This window comes from Orycteropus afer, unplaced genomic scaffold (genome assembly GCF_000298275.1).
Source record: "Orycteropus afer afer isolate SDZICR_OR568_19922 unplaced genomic scaffold, OryAfe1.0 scaffold00142, whole genome shotgun sequence".
Taxonomy (NCBI): domain Eukaryota; kingdom Metazoa; phylum Chordata; class Mammalia; order Tubulidentata; family Orycteropodidae; genus Orycteropus; species Orycteropus afer.
Genome location: NW_006921729.1, coordinates 3,880,903 through 3,897,585, shown reverse-complemented (window position 1 = coordinate 3,897,585; position 16,683 = coordinate 3,880,903). Strand labels below are relative to the sequence as shown.

Sequence of the window (16,683 nt, the reverse complement as noted above, 5' to 3'; positions counted from 1 at the left end):
GGTTCCCTATTTTCCATCTTATAAGTTTATTTTACTTTTGATACTTCTATTTCTGGGTTGATTTCCAAGTGATGTTGCTGTATATCTTAATCTCTGATTGCTGTCTGCCATTGGTGGTTCTCCATCCAAAGGACTCCTTTTAGCATTTCTTGCATGTTTGGTTTGGTTTCTGCACATTCTCTTAATTTCTGTTTATCTGAGAATGTCCTTACTTCACCATCATATTTGAGAGACAATTTTGCTGGATATATAATTCTTGATTGGCAATTTTTTTCTTTCAGCATTTTATATATGTCATCCCATTGTCTTCTTGCCTGCATGGTTTCTGCTGAGAAATAGAGCTTAGTCTAATTAGTCGGTTCTTAGTCGGTTCTCTTTGTACATGGCTTTTCATTTTTCCTGAGCTGCTTTCAAGATACTTTCTTTGTCTTTGATTTCGGAAAGCTTGATTATGATATGTCTTGGTGGTTTTCTTTTGGATTCTACTCTATTTAGGGTTCACTGAGTTTCTTGAATACATGTCTTCTCCTCTTTCAAGAGATTAGGGAAGTTTTCTCCCATCAAATCTTTGCCAGTTTTCTAGGTGCCTTCTTTCTTTCTTTCTTTTTTGACACTACCTGTTCTAGATTCCAATCACATGTAACTTATTTCTCTTCATGGTGTCCCGAATGAATATTAAGCTTTCTTTGTTTTGTTTAATTCATTTTTCTAATTGTTCTTCCAACAGATTGGTGTTAGGAGATTTGTCTTCAGGCTCACTAATTCTATGTTCCATTGATTCGGTTCTACTACTTTGTCCTTTCATTAGGTTATCTACTTCTGAAATTTTAGTATTAATCTTTTGGATTTCTATTTGCTGTTTTAGTGTGGTTTCTAAGTTTCCATTTGTTTTGTCAATTTGTTCTTATATTGTTTTTCTAAATCCTTCTAGAATTCTGTGTTTTCCTTGTTTTGCCTGTGATCTCCTCAACTTTCTCTCAATCTGTTGAAGGTTCCAAAATATAATTATTTTGAATTATTTGTCAAGCAATTCCACTAGCATATCTTCCTCCAGAACATTTTCTGACCCTGTACTTTTTCCCCTTCTTTGAGGCATCATGTTCTGTTTTGGGTGTGTGATTTGAAGTTGTCTGTTGTCTCCAAGACATTGTAGTGTTATTGTATTAATATGTTGATTATAGGTTGGTTTGTTTCACTCTGATTTTTTATTTTGTTCTGTTTTAATAATCCAGGCAACAAGGCAGTCATGTAACTCTGGTCACTAGTTTGGCAGCACTAGGGCACTCACAAGCTGCCTCAGGGTAGATGTGGTAGCAGGTGAGAGTGTGGGCACGAGTCTCTGATCATGGATTGTGCACAGCAGCTGAGGGCACACAGGGTGGTGTTGGCTGCTGTTTTTGGTCCAGTAGTGCTGGAGTGGATAGTGACACTTGTCCAATGGGTAGGGAAACAAATGTGGTTGAGAATGGTTGGTGTGGTAGTTAAATTTGTATGTCAACTTGGCTGGGTTTGGTTGAGTGGCTGGGCAGCTAGTGGTAGATATTCTGCATGATGAGACTGGCAATCAACTCCATGGTGGGACCTACCACAAGCAGCTGAGTAGCTGCCTTTGGGATGTGGTCTGCTTCCTGTATATAAGAAGAAGGCTTGGGGATAGTCTCTAGCTTATGACATGCTTGGACCCTGCATGTAGCTGTGTCATTGTTCAGCAGCCTGTCATGCTCTGCTGACCTTGGGACTTTCAATGGACTTGAATTAACGGCCTGCCATATGGTTTGGTAACATCGGGACTATGCCATTTTACTTGTCATCCTTGGGCTTCTCAGCCTCAGCAGCCAGCAGCTGTCTGAGTGAAGAAAAGCTTCTCCCTTCAGTGGACTGGGAGCTTGAGGCAGAGCTGAAGCCCAAGGCTGAGGGGCTTCCAGCCAGCCCCTAGAGCCTGGCACTTTGAACTTGGACTTCTAGCCTCCTGAACTGTAAGAGAATAAACTCCTGTTTGTTAAGGCCATCCCATTTGTGGTATTTTCTTGTCAGAGTGGCACTAAGTAACCAGAACAAAAGCTGGCACTGGGAGTAGGGTACTGCTCTGACAGATACCTAAAATGGGGAAACAGGAGTGGAGTGCGTCCTTGACCTGAGACCCTGGCAGAGAGACCCCAGCATATGGCATGAGAGAAGGCAGGAGCAGAGCCCAGAGACTGGCATTAAATAGCAACAGGCTTACCAGCCCACGGAGGAGAAAGCTGCATGGCATTGGGTAGGCAGTTTCCTGGCAGAATGGGTTGCCTTCAGGCATTAATTGGTGAAGAGACCAGCATAAAATGGAGTAGCAGGTTGTCCGGCCCACAGAGCAAGAAAGTTAAGTGTCCTTTGGACAGAAAGATTTCTGGCAGAGTGGGTTGCGCTCAGGCATTAATCGGCAGAAGCAGAAAGACAAAGGAAATGGGAAGCAGAGCTGCCTCAGCCTCAAAGGGTAGGACCATGGCCTTTGGGGATGGAACCACCATAGCACCCTAGGTTTCAAAGAATTAGACTTTCACCAACTTGGTTCTGGAGTGTGGGGCTGCTTGTTCATGTGAACCAGCAGGATTGAGCCATAGCTGCTGCCCAAGAATGAGGGGGCAAGGCTGCCATGACTAAGAGGGAGAAGAACGGAGCCTGCCAGGCCAAGGGGGCAAGGTCACCATTTAGAGGAACTAGGAAACTGGAGGCACCTAGTGAGAGAGATCTGTACAGACGCCACCCAATGAAATTTTATACAGGTGCCAAGTTGACAAGGGGTGGAATTGTAGTAGTTAAATTTGTATGTCAACTTGGCTGGGCCTGGTTGAGTGGCTGAGCACCTGGTGATAGTTATTCCCCATGATGAGACTGGCAATCAACTCCATGGTAGGACCTACCATGAGCAGCTGGGTAGCTGCCTTTGGGATGTGGGCTGTGGGCTGCTTCCTATATATGAGGAGAAGCCTTGGGGATAGTCTCTAGTTTATACCATGCTTGGACCCTGCATATAGCTGTCGTTGTTCAGCAGCCTGCCATGTTCTGCCAACCTTGGGACTTTCAATGGACTTGAATTAATGGCCTGCCATGTGGTTTGGTAACATCAGGACTGTGCCATTTTACTTGTCAACTGTGGGCTTGGCAGCCTCAGCAGCCAGCAGCTGTCTGAGTGAAGAAAAGCCTCTACCTTCAGTGGGCCAGGAGCTGGAGGCAGAGCTGAAGCCCAAGACTGAGGGCTTTCAGCCAGCCTCAAGAGCCTGGCACTTTGAACTAGGACTTCTAGCCTCCTGAACTGTAACAAAATAAACTCCTGTTTGTTAAGGCCATCCCATTTGTGGTATTTTCTTGTCAGAGTGGAACTAGGTAACCAGGAGAATTGGTAGGGTTACTGGCTCCCAATTCTCTGACAAACCTGATCACTGATGTGGGTACCGGCACAGTCCTGGACAAGTAGAGCTGGTTATCTTGTTCCTGCTCTGATTGGAATACTGCTTACAATAATTCAAAATGTCCACATTGTGCCAGTTTACCACTCCTTGTTCGCTGTTTTTATTCAGTCTCTTCCTGTCGTACGTATTTGATCTACTTTTTATCTTTTTCTTTGAAGCTCTGAAGATCTTTTTCTTTGAAGATCCAGGATAGTTATCCATAGCTATTTCCCTTGTTTTTCAGACCTTTGTTGTGGAGGGTCTGGGTAGTGTGTCTGCCTAGTCTGTCATCGTGGATCCAGAACCAGAAGAAAGATTTCTTTCTGGTACTCTCTACATTTTAAAAAATCTGCCAATGAAAACCCTATGAAGTTCTGTGAAGTCTCCATGAGTTGGAATTGGCTCAATAACAACTGGTTTTGTTTGGATTTGGGTGCTGGACTAAGGGAACTAATAACAGACAGTAAGACACCTAGAGATTAGAAACAGTACAATGTGGTTATATGCCTAGGATAAAGGGGTGAAAGAAGGCATCAGAATCATAACCCAATAAGATCTGTGGCTATCTAAGAGAGGCTGCCTGACAGAACATGTGACCTGAGGTACAGCCTTGCAGTCATTACCCAACTATAGCCCAGCTGGGAAGAAGTGGGAGGATAGATACCTGAAATCTCTCTTGTTCCATCCACTGATCTGTCTGTGCATCTTGTTGGCCTAACTTGACCAGAACCAGAGGTTTGGGTGACGCAGTTTGTATACCCAGACACAGAGCAGGGCAGAAAAGGTGGAGAGTAGTCTCCAAAGGCAAAAGGAGAATCACCAACAATAAGTTCTAAAGTCAAAGCCCCCAGAATGACTCATTCAATAAACTTTGTGATGGACTCCTCCCTCTCATTTCTGAGATTACCTCCTTCCAAGGTATTCTAAACTAGATTCATTCTAGTTAAATTATTTTGAGTAATGCAGTATTAACTCTTTAAGCCCTTCTGTGTCAGATGGTCCTGGGTTTCAGTCCCAGCTGTGCCATTTGCCAACCGATTTACTTTTAGCAGGTCTCTTAAATTCTTCAAACCTCCGTATCTTTTTCTGTAAAAGGATTCCATACAGCTAGAAGATGACATTAAATAATACCAAAAAAAAAAAGAAAAGAAAAACAAAATCCAGTGTCATGGGGTCAGTTCTGACTCATAGTGACCCTGAAGGGTTTCCAAGCCTATAAATCTTTATGAAAACAGACTGCCTCATCTTTCTCTCATGGAAGGCTGGTGAGCCCAAACCATACACCTTTTGGTTAGTAGCTGAATGCCTTAGCCACTACACTATCAGACCACCTACATTTATACATGCATGTCTGACAAAAATGATAAATAATAGCTACTAGCATCATTTCTTGAGTCCTCATGATTGGAAACTTTTAAAATGCTTTTATAGTTATTACCAGACGCTCTGGTAGCATAGTGCCTAAGGTACTTGACTGCTCACCAGAGGGCTGGCGGTTCAAACCCACCAGCCACTCCTCAGAAGGAAGGTGGGCAATCCTACTTCCATAGTGATACTGCCTCAGAAACCCAAGGAGGGGTTGCTATGAGTTGGGGCCAACTCGACGGCAAACAACAACAACAACAAGTTATTACCACCACTCATCTGTCAGTTTGTTATACTACGGTGACTTGTGTGGTGCTATGAGGCTGGAAGCTATGCCACTGGTATTTCAAGTACCAGCAAGGTTACCCATGGTGGACAGGTTTCAGCAGAGCTTCCAGACTAAGACAGACTGGAAAGAAGGGTGGGGTCATTGGCCACTGAAAACTTTATAAATAGCAGTGAAACATAGATGTAGCTGGAAGGTGAAGCTTCAAGTTGAAAGTCACTCAAAATATGACTGGAGAAGAGCTGCTTCCTCAAAGTAGAGTTGACCTTAATGATGCAGATGGAGTGAAGCTTTTGGGACCTTCATTTGCTGATAGGGCATGACTCAAAATGGGAAAAAAACAGCTGCAAACATTCATTAATAATCAGAATGTGGAATGTATGAAGTATGAATCTAGGAGAATTGGAAGTTGTCAAAAATGAAATAGAATATGTAAACATTGATATCCTAGGCATTCATCAGCTGAAATGGATTGGGATTGGCCATTTTGAATCAGAAAATCATATGGGTCTACTGTGCTGGGAATGATAAATAGAAGAGGGATGGTATTGCATTCATCACCAAAAAGAACATTTCAAGATCTATCCTGAAATACAATGATGCCAGTGATAGGATAATATCCATATGCCTACAAGGAAGACCAGTTGTGACTATTATTCAAACTTACACACCAACCGCTAAAGCCAATGATGAAAACATTAGAGATTTTTACCAACTTCAGTAGTCTGGAATTGATCAAACATGCAATCATTATCTACTGATAATTACTGGTGATTGGAATGTGAATGTTGGAAACAAAGAAGCTTTGGTAGTTGGAAAATATGGCCTTGGTGATAGAAATGATGCCAGAAATCAATGATAGAATTCTGCAAGATCAATGACTTATTCATTGCAAATACCTTTTTTCAACAACATAAATAGTGACTAAATATATGGACCTCACTAGTTGAAAAACACAGGAATCAAATCAACTACATCTGTGGAAAGAGCTGATTAAGAAGCTCACTATCATCAATCAAAACAAGGCCAAGAGCTGACTGTGGAGCAGACCATCAACTGAGCATGTGCAAGTTCAAGTTGAAGCTGAAGAAATTTAAAACAAGTCCACAAGAGCTAAACTATGACCTTGATTATATCTTTCCTGAATTTAGAGACCATCTAAAGAATAGATTTGATGTATTGAACACCAATGACTGAAGACTTGAGAGTTGTGGGATGACACCAAGATCATCATCCATGAAGAAAGCAAAAGGTCATTAAAAAGACAGGAAAGGAAGGAAAGACCAAAGTGGATGTCAGAAGAAAGTCTGGAACTTGCTTTTGAAAAGAGAGTAGTTAAAGCAAATGGAAGAAATGATGAAATGAAAGAGTTGAACGGAACACTGCAAAAAAAAATGCATTGACCCATGTCACTTTAGTTTTGTATATTTCACTGCACATAAATTATATTTCAATAAAATGTATTAAAAAAAAAGAGAGAGCTGAAGAGAAGATTTCAAAGGGCAGCTTGAGAAGATGAAGTAAAATATTAAAATGAAATGTGTGAAGACCTGGAGTCAGAAAACCAAAAGGGAGGAACACCTTCAGCGTTTCATAAGCTGAAAGATCCGAAGTAAAAATTCAAGCCTCATATTGCAATATTGAAGTATTCTTTGGGCAAAATATTGAACATTGCATGAAGCATCAAAAGAAGATGGAAGGAATACTGTACAAAACTAATTGGTTGACATTCAGCCATTTTTTGAGGTAGCATATGATGAAAAACAAAGGTATTGAAGGAAGAAGTCCAAGCTGCACTGAAGGAATTGGTGAAAAACAAGCCTTCAGGAATTGACAGAATACCCACTGAAATGTTTCACCAAATGGGTGCAGCACTGGAGGCACTTACTCATTTATGCCAAGAAATTTGGAAGACAGCTACCTGGACAACTGACTGGAAGAGATCCATATTTGTGCCCATTCCAAAGAAAAGTGATCCAATAGAATGCGGAAATTATCAAATAATATCATTAATGTCACATGCAAGTAAAATTTTGCTGAATATAATTCAAAAATGAATACAGCAGTATATTGATAGAGAGCTTCCAGAGATGCAAGCTGGTTTCAGAAAAGACGTGGAACAAGGGATATCATTGCTAATGTTAGATGGATCTTGGCTGAAAGCAAAGAACATTATAAAGATATTTACCTGTGTATTATTAACTATACAAAGGCATTTTACTGTGTAGATAATAACAAATTATGGATAACATTGTGAAAAATGAGAATTCAGAACACTTAACTGTGCTCATGAAGAATATGTACATAGATCAAGCAGCCGTCATTCAAACAGAACAAGGGAATACTGCATGGTTTAAAATTAGGAAAGGTGTGAGTCGGTTGTATCCTTTCACCACACTCATTCAATCTGTATGTTGAGCAAATAATCCAAGAAGGACTAAATGAAGAAGAACACAGCATCAGGATTGGAGGAAGATGCATTAACAGCCTGCAGTATGCAGATGACACAACCTTGCTTGCTGAAAGTGAAGATTACTTGAACTACTTACTGATAAAGATCAAAGACTACAGTCTTCAGTATGGATTATACCTCAACATAAAGAAAACAAAAATCCTCACAACTGGACCAATAAGCAGCATCACCATAAATGGAGAAGAGATTGAGGTTGGCAGGAATTTCATTTCACTTGGATCCACAATCAACTCCCATAGAAGCAGCAATCAAGAAATGAGACGACATATTGCACTGGGCAAATCTGCAGCAAAAGACCTCTTTAAAGTGTTAAGGACCAAAGACGTCACTTTGAAAACTAAGGTGTGCTTGACCCAAGCCATGGTATTTCAATTGCCTCATATGCACGTGAAAGCTGGACAATGAATAAGGAAGACCAAAGAAGAACTGATGCCTTTGAATTGTGGTGTTGCTGAAGAATACTGAAAATACCATGGACTGCCAGAAGAACTTGAACAAATCTGTCCTGGAGGAAGCTCAGCCAGAATGCTCCTTAGAAGCAAGGATGGCCAGACTTCATTTCACCTACTTTGGTCAGGTTGTCAGAAGGGAACAGTCCTTGGAGAAGGCTATCATTCTTGGTAAAGTAGAGGGTCAGTGAAGAAGACTCTCAACAAGATGGATTGATACAGTGGCTGCAACAATGAGCTCGAGCCTAGCAGTGCTTGTGAGAATGATGCAGGATAGGGCAATGTTTCATTTTGTTGAACATGTTATAGGATCAAACACACGTCCCTGCCTGGTGCGCAGTCAGGCCAAAACAGTTTACACGCTGAGATTGAGGAGAGAAAATTATTTATAGCAAAGTGGCAATACAAGGAGTAAGGGTATCCTGGTACCCAGATCAGGCTCCCCGAGATGCCATTGAAATACAGTTTTTGTAGGCTTCAGGAGAGGGGGTTGTGCATATTCACAAAAGCTTGAGGAATTGGGTGAGTCACACCAGCTTTCTGTCATCAGCTGATAGGCATGGGCAGAGGGGAGAGGGTCGGTGATTAACTTTTGTTCCTTTCTGCCCTATTGCCATGTCTGGAGTCAGAGTTAATTTATGAGTTGTTTCTAAGACACTTTTATCATGTCTATCACCTGCAGGAAAGAATATTTTCAATTCAGTTCTTTAAGGAACTAAATACTCATCTGTCCAGGGTGGGGAAATAGTTGGGGGTAATTTAGTTTACTTATCTATTTTCATCCAGGTACCAGGGTGGAGAAAATAGTTTTCACTTTACTCAATTTCAATTCCCCCATAGAATAGATACTGTTCCACATTTTTGGGGAACACTTTACTCAGTTTCAAACATAGGGTCACTGTGAGTCGGAGCCAACGTGACAGCACCTAACAACAACATATCTATGAACTTCAATATATGCTTATTGAATTTAGACCCTGAATGTGCAGTCCTGAATCAGCTTTTGTGGGCCCCAGAGTCCCCAAGTCCTGAAGAAGTATATGGCTAGAGTTAGGGACATGGCATAGTCCCCAGAGGGAACTTTCAATGAATTTCCAAAGAGGAAAGGGCTAAAAGAGGACAGGACACTGTCTCATGTCCCAGACATATGAGAGATTTTTAAATACTTAGGCAATTAACAACTGGATAATCAAGAAACATAAATGTTCTCTACTGAAGGAACACAGACTTGTATATTGGAGAGGGAAATGAATCTATTAGAAAGGAAGTTGGGAAAGCATATTGTGGAGTAGGAATTCTATATAGAAGTCATATGCACTGCTTAGAGGAAGTGTCGTATGACTGTTTGACCCACTGTCCCTGAGGCTCTCAGATACCCTTGAGGCCATCCCATCCCCACTCTGGTACCCAGGTCCTGTCATAGGACAGCAGTTTCTAGAACCTCATGTGAGCCCAGGCCACTTGGTTCACAGCCAGTCTGAGTTCTAATTCCACTTCAAATGTGTATCCTGAACACCAGCCCTGTATTTCTAAGCATGACTGCAGAAGATAATTGCTTCACTGAGACTGGCCAATTAGAGGCTGAATGATCCATATGTCATGCTGGGGGCATGTCCTGACTCCACGTTTGTACCTCAGCAGGCACTCGACACAGGGCAGAAGAATTTCTTGTCAGCAGAATACTTGAATGAACCTTTTCGAATCCAAAGGGCAATGAGTGTTGTCAGTGTCATGACCTCTGTCCTCGAAGGTAAGTACTGTTCATTGAAACGTCCACCCTGCTGTGATGAGTCTCTGTGTGAGCAGCAGAGGGGATGCCCAAAGCTTGTATCAAATGGTACCCATCTCTGGAGTCCTAGGATCCTAATTACTCCTCCATCTTATGCGCTTGCCCATTACCCTTTATCAATGGTTTGTTTTTCATGTTGATAAATTTTCAAAAATAAGAATTCAATGAATGAATTCAGTTCACAGAAGGAAGGTTGGCCAATCTACTTCCGTAGAGATACCTGCCTCAGATACCCAAGGAGGGGTCACTAGGAGTCGGAAGTGACTCAAAGGTGGTGAGTTTGGTTTTGGTTTAGTTCAGTTCATCTTTAAATTAACATCTGATTCATATGTACACATAACTAGATTTTTTTAAAATGATCTGCCAGACACCAGAGAATTACAAGCTGCCATGCAGGTATGCCAGAAATTTAAGTATATTTGATTTTCCATTTTTTAAAAAAATTTAATTTCTGTCTTGAGCCCCATTATGCAAAATGTTAGAAGACTAATGTCAGTCAATTTAAGAGCATCCTTGTCAATTCAGGGTTTCTGTTAATCAAATGGAGGCTCCACTCAATTTTCCCAGGGAAGCTTCCAATTCTAGGTGCTTCCACAAAGCCAGTAGGTAGAAAAAGAGAGAGGCACTGAGTCATGGCTCTCTGTCCTGTCTAATATGGGCTACAAGAGTATGGCTGAGTCTTTCTCTCCTGATGCAGCCTTTATTTTCCTCAGTGGGAGGAGAATATGGCCTCAGTCAGATCCTGTTATTCATCGTCCCTAAAGAAATTAAGAATGTCCTGAACTGAAGGAGGGAGAAGGGAGTTTGGATGTTGGTGTGTGGCCCTGTGTGCTCTCCTTCCAGCCCTGGGATGGATCTTAATGCTGGGTGGGTGAGGTCATGGTGAAAAACAGCAACCCAAATAACATTTGGAGGATTTGAAAATAGATCTGATCTGTGCCTTACTTTCTATATGAAGCTGGGCTTAGAGGGAGGCTCACATGCCCAGCACAGCCTAGAAATGTAGAGTAGAACTGGCTGGTAATGTGCCTGTAGAGAGGCCTAAGGCAGCCTCAAAGAGTCCAGTGGCCCCAGAGTGTTGGAGAGTACCTGAAAGATGGCCTCATTCCTACTGAAGGCTATGGATGGAGATGAGAGAGAACCAGATCTAGAAAGGCAAAAAGAGAACAACCACATCTGAGGACTCTCAGAGACAACACAGAAACTATGATGACTACGTAAAATATAGTTGTCAATGACTAAGGACCAGCTCTACCCTCCCTCATTGTGGCGCCCCCCCAGAACTCAAACATAACCTCAGTTAATGAAGTGGTAGCAGACACTGAATTAACCCAAACAAAGCCCCAGGTTTGGGGCTTGAAGTATAAATTAAGTTCAGTGATGGAAGGAGGGATCTCTCGAAGTTACATTTTTTGCACATCTGTGTTTGTGTTTTAAGAAATGGGTACCCATTCCAGTAACAACAGTGGGTATAGATTCTCTTATGTTATTTTTCCTCACTGTTAATTATTTAATTATTGTAAGTATGTCTGCACTTCTAACATTTTTCATGACTGTATAGCATTTAATAATGTTGATTTTTTCTTAACCAAGTAGGTTGCTTAGAAACTCTTTTTGTTATTAGTCATTTTGTTATAAATCCATCAGCTTGATATTTCATTTGTTCCCCAATTTCTCCTACTCTCTTATTTTATTTATTCCACCAACAAACATTTGTTGAATGTCTGGTACTATTCCAGGTGCTGGAAATTCAGTGGTGATTAGGAAATAAATCTTTCATGGAATCTGCATTCTAGGGGGAGAGGGGTGATACAGATGATAAACACAAATAGATATTCAGGGAGTGTTAAAAACTAGGAGGAAAAAAATAAGAAAGGAAATGGAGCGTGAGAGGGTGTGAGGAAAGGACTATCTTAGATTGTGGAAAGCCAGCCTCTCTAAGAAGACCAAAAATCTGAATCAGGCATGTGACAGCCAAGGGGAGAAAGTTCCAGACAGAAGACCAGAAAATGCAAGTATTTTGCAGGAATGAGACAGGAATGATCAAACTGTGTGTCCTAAACACATTACAATTTGGATTAGACCAAAGCAGCTCTTGAGGTGGATGAAAGGCAATAGAGGGTAATGGTTAAGAGAACAGGCTCTGGAGCCAAACTGCCTGAGTGTGTGTCCTGGCTCTGTCACTTACGGTAATCTGTGTGACCTTTGGGATCCATGAACTGCTCTGTGCCTCAGTTTTCTCACTGCAAAATAGTGAAAATATACTAATCTTGCAGCAGTTTGTGATGATTAAGTGAGTAAGAACAAGTTAGAACCAGAGCTGTCACCTAGTAAGTACTCAATAGATGTTGGTGATTGTTATTCACTTGACTATCAATTCCATGAGGGCGTAGATGTGTCTGTTTTGCTCGCTATTACATCTCTAGTACCAAGAAGAGCAGTATGTGGCACATAGTAGGAACTCAACAAATAGTTATTGAATGAATGTTATGTACAGTGATGATACTGGGGAAGGGGAGGGACACTAATTTACAATGAATTGAACTGATAAATAGGAAGAGAGTATTTTGGAGCAGGACACACTTTACCCTCAAGGAAGATACTAGGAGACTAGGAAAGGAAGAAAGACAATGAGTAAAAACAATGGGTGGGTAAAAAAAAAAAAAAAAACTTAGGTCAAAGAGGCAATGTTTTCTGAACACAGGGCAGATGACCAGCCCACTGTGATCTTCTCTGCTTGAACATCACACCCTGTACTCCCATAGGATAAAGGATGCTTGATGTTATCAGAGCCTTGATAGGATTTACAAAAGCTAGCTCTTTCGGAAACTGGAAAAGTTTGACCTGAGCCAATAAGAGCTTGCAAATTCACTAATCTCAGGGTATCACCAGTGTCTGGCATACAAACTAAGATTTGACAGTTGCCCAAACAAGAAAACCAGAAGCAGGAACACAGCAGTGAACACAGCCAAGTCTCTGTCCTCATGCTTAACGGGAAAGACGGACGTGGCGCAGGTTTATTACCAGGCTGCTGAGTATCTTGCAGGAGAAGTGCAGGGTGCTAAAGGAAATGTAGTTAATTTTCATCTGGGGCCAGGGATGTATTCCAGGCAAAAAGGACAACAAAGACCCTGAAGCCAAAGACAGCATAGCATTTGAAGAAAAAGTCTTATGTGCCTGGGGCATAGAAAGAAAGGAGGAGAGGGGCTCAAAATAAAACTAGAGAGATGGGTGGGGGCCAGATCCCCAGAAGCTTATAGCCCATATTAAGGACTTTGGGCTTCGTCCTAAGATTAGTGAGGTACCATTAAAGGATTGGAGGCAGGGGAGCTGCAGTTGCATTTTAGAAAGGTTACTCTGAATGCTTGTGGAGAATGGAATTAGGAGGGGAAGAGTGCTGGCACAGAAACCAGTTAGGAGGAAACCAGGTGAGAGATGGCAGTGCCTGGACTCTGGGGTATAGCAGTGGTGATGATGGAAAATGGAAGGATTTGAGAAGCTATCTAAAGGGCATAACATTCAGAATTTAATGGTGCCCATGCCAGTTGGCTTGAACAACTAGGGGGACAAATGTTGTTACTCTTAAATGAAACACTTTAGGGGGCAGCAAGCATCACTGGGGAAAGATGAGAGAGAAGATCATGAATCAAGTCTGGATCCCATTGTGCTTCAGGTGCCTTTGGGACATCCAGGTAAGGATAGCCAGCAGGAAGTTGGCTTCATGATAACTGGGTCTAGAAATTAGAAAACCAGATTAAACTAGGAAAATATATTTAAAAGAAGTCTAAATGTCGGTAGTAATACAAGTGGATAAGATCATACAGGGGGGTGAGTATCAAGTAAGAAGAGGAGAAAGCTTGGGACACAGTCCTAAGGAGCTACAATATTTAATGCCTGAGCAAAAGAGAAGGGCTGACAGACAAGGCTGAGAAGAGATGCCTAGAAATAGGAAGAGACTCAGAAACACACAATGCAGAAGCAAGGGTCTAACAGAGACAGTACTACAGAGAGGTTAGATAAGATGAAGCCTGCAAAGGAGCCCCAGGCTTTAGACGTGGAAATCTTTGGGGATCTGAGCAAGACAGGAGTGGATGGAGACCATATTGGATGGGCTGGTGAATCAGTGAGCAGTTCAGAAATAGAGTATTGTGGATACACAACTTTTTCAAGAAGTTTGGGTGTGAAGCAGAGGAGTTAGAAAGATGACTCTAGGAAGGATGTGGAGTTGAAGGAAGATTTTGTTTTGTTTGTGTTATCAGATTTTTGTTTGTTTGTTTGTTTTGAGCATATTCACATGCTGATGGAGAGGATTTGGGAGAACTGGAGAGAGAGAGGAAGAAGGAAAGGGAGAATATTCAACAGATTTCTGAGGCGGCAGGAGAGGAGGGTGCACAGGTGGAGGGACGGATCATTCATCGGAAAAGGGGCCCTGCGTGAACTGTAGCAGAAGGAAAGAAGGAAAATTCTTTCTGGTTTAGCTTTTTGCAAGAGATTTTTGGGGGATCATATTCTAAGCTAGCAAGGGCTCCTTACAAGGCTGAGCTTCTTTGCCCATTCTGCCTCACAGACAGGCTGCTCCCTCCAAAAATGATGGGTCTGAAAGAGTCCTCCTTTAGCATTACTTCCTGTGGGTGTTCCTTTATTTGTTAAAAAAAAAAAAAAAAAAAAAGAGTCCAAAGAAGTTCTGACCATTGTTCCAATGAGGAGTAGTTGATTTTGCCCCAGGACATGCCAACGTTAGAGAACTGCGCTTTGCTAATTTGTTATCTACCGCTTCAAGTGCTTCCTCTGAGCATCCTCCTGCACCCTGATTGACCTTTGCCGCTTTTGACATCCTGAATGGTTAAGCGCTGGACTACTAACCAAAAGGTTAGTGGTTCAAACTCACCCAGAGATGTCTCAGAAGTGAGGCCTGGAAATCTGCTTCCAAAAGGTCACAGCCTTCAAAACCCTATGAAGTACAGTTCTTCTCTGCACATGTGTGGTCACCATGAGTTGCAATTGATCTAACAGCAAAAAAATTATCTAACAACACATGAATTATTATTTGAGTTGACAGGTGTCTCCCATTGTGATCAAAATCGAGTTTGCATTTCTCTTTCTCTGCTCTGTAGTGTCTTGGGTGATTTCTAGAAGTAGAAGGGACAGTACATTATTTATTCCACTACACCTCGGAAGGAAGTTTGGGCAATCCTACTTCCGTAGTGATACTGCCTCGGAAACCCAAGGAGGGGTCGCTATGAGTCAGGGCCGACTCGACGGCACATAACAACAACAACAACAACAACGTTAAAATAGAATCCCGTTATAAATAAGTATTTGGAAATTTTTTGTTTCGATAGGCAATGTATTACACTGAATTTAAAAGATACCAAAGGCCATACAAAAAAGGAAATATCCCTCTGTCCACTCAGTTCCCCTCCCCAGAAACTGTCTTCAAACCAGTTGTTTTGTGTAGCCTTCTAGAAGTATTCTATGTCTGTTCAGTCAAAAATATACAGACTTTTTTCTCCTTCACAAATGGTAGCATATCACATATACAGTTCTAATACCGTGCTTTGATCAATTAATATATGTTCTAAAGCATTCTACATCAGTTTCTTTTAGAGCTGCCTTTATTCTTTCTATCAGCTATTAGTATTGCCTTATATGGTGGTACCATCATTTATTGAACCAGTCCCCTCATGACGAGAAGTAAACTTTGTAATCAATAACATCATAGATAAATCACTTTTTATATGTGGGAGTTTATAAAGTAAATAAGTGAAATTGCTTTGTCAGAGGGGATATGTATTCTTAATTTTGAAAGATTTATTTCAAATATTTCCCTCTATAAATGTAGAACCAATTTTCACCCACCCAAGCATTGGATGAGCCTGCCTTTTTACCCACATCCTCCCAAACATGATGGTCACACGGATTTGACTTTGCACATCTGATTGGTGAAAATATTTCAGTAATTTCATTTTGCATGTCTCTAATTTCAAGCATTGTTGAACATCTTTTCAAATATTTACAAGCCATTTAAACTTTTCTTTTCTGGAACTATCTAACAATTTTTCTAATGAGTTTTTTTCCTTATCAATTTTTACGAGCTCTTCTATATTAAAAAAAAAAAAAAAAAACAGCATGTTGTCTGTGATAGCATAGTGCCTAAGACACTTGACTGCTAACCAGAAGGCTGGTGGTTCAAACCCACCAGCCACTCCTCAGAAGGAAGATGGGGCAATCTACTTCCATAGTGATACTGCCTTGGAAACCCAAGGAGGGGTAGCTATGAGTCGGGTCCGACTCGACGGCAAACAACAACAACAACAACATGAATTGTAAATGTTTTTCTCTGTTGTCAACTTTGGCTTTATTTCACAAACTATTTTGAAGATTACAAATACAGAGTAAGTAATTAAAGCAGTATGATAGTGAAAATACATAGTTAGACAGATGAAGAAAATAGAGAGTCCAGAAGTAGACACATGTGTATAAGAAAATGTAGTATATGATCAAAATGACATCCATGCAGAAGGAGTTATGATCCAATAAGTAGTGTAGGAGTACATGACCAGAAATTGGAACAAAGTAAGCTAGATCAGTATCTTACTCCTTACCCAAAATAAACTCCAGATACACCAAAACTTTAAATTAAAAAAGTGAAACTAGAGAAGAAAATATAGATAGCTCTTTTTCAAGCTCTGCTTTAAGAAAGGCTTCATGTGCAAGGCATAAAAACAAGAAGACAGAAGAAAAAAGACATAAACCCGACTACATGCAAATCTCTGAGTTACCCATGTAGGAAAAAAACATTGTTAGCAACATTTGGAGGCTTGCGTTTTTTATGTTAACTTATTTATATTAATAAAAATGCATATAGTACAAAAAATCCGAATACCACAAAT

The 16,683-nt window shown here is 41.1% G+C and overlaps 1 protein-coding gene across 1 annotated transcript in view; it reads left to right on the top strand.

Annotated features, from left to right (window-relative positions):
* Positions 1 to 16,683, top strand: part of SCN10A (sodium voltage-gated channel alpha subunit 10) — a 151,534-nt gene that overhangs the window by 65,006 nt on the left and 69,845 nt on the right. Inside the window, exon 12 of the mRNA XM_007945755.1 lies at positions 9,643 to 9,751. Coding sequence (XP_007943946.1) covers positions 9,643 to 9,751 — 109 coding nt within the window. The remainder of the gene's footprint in view (positions 1 to 9,642; positions 9,752 to 16,683) is intronic.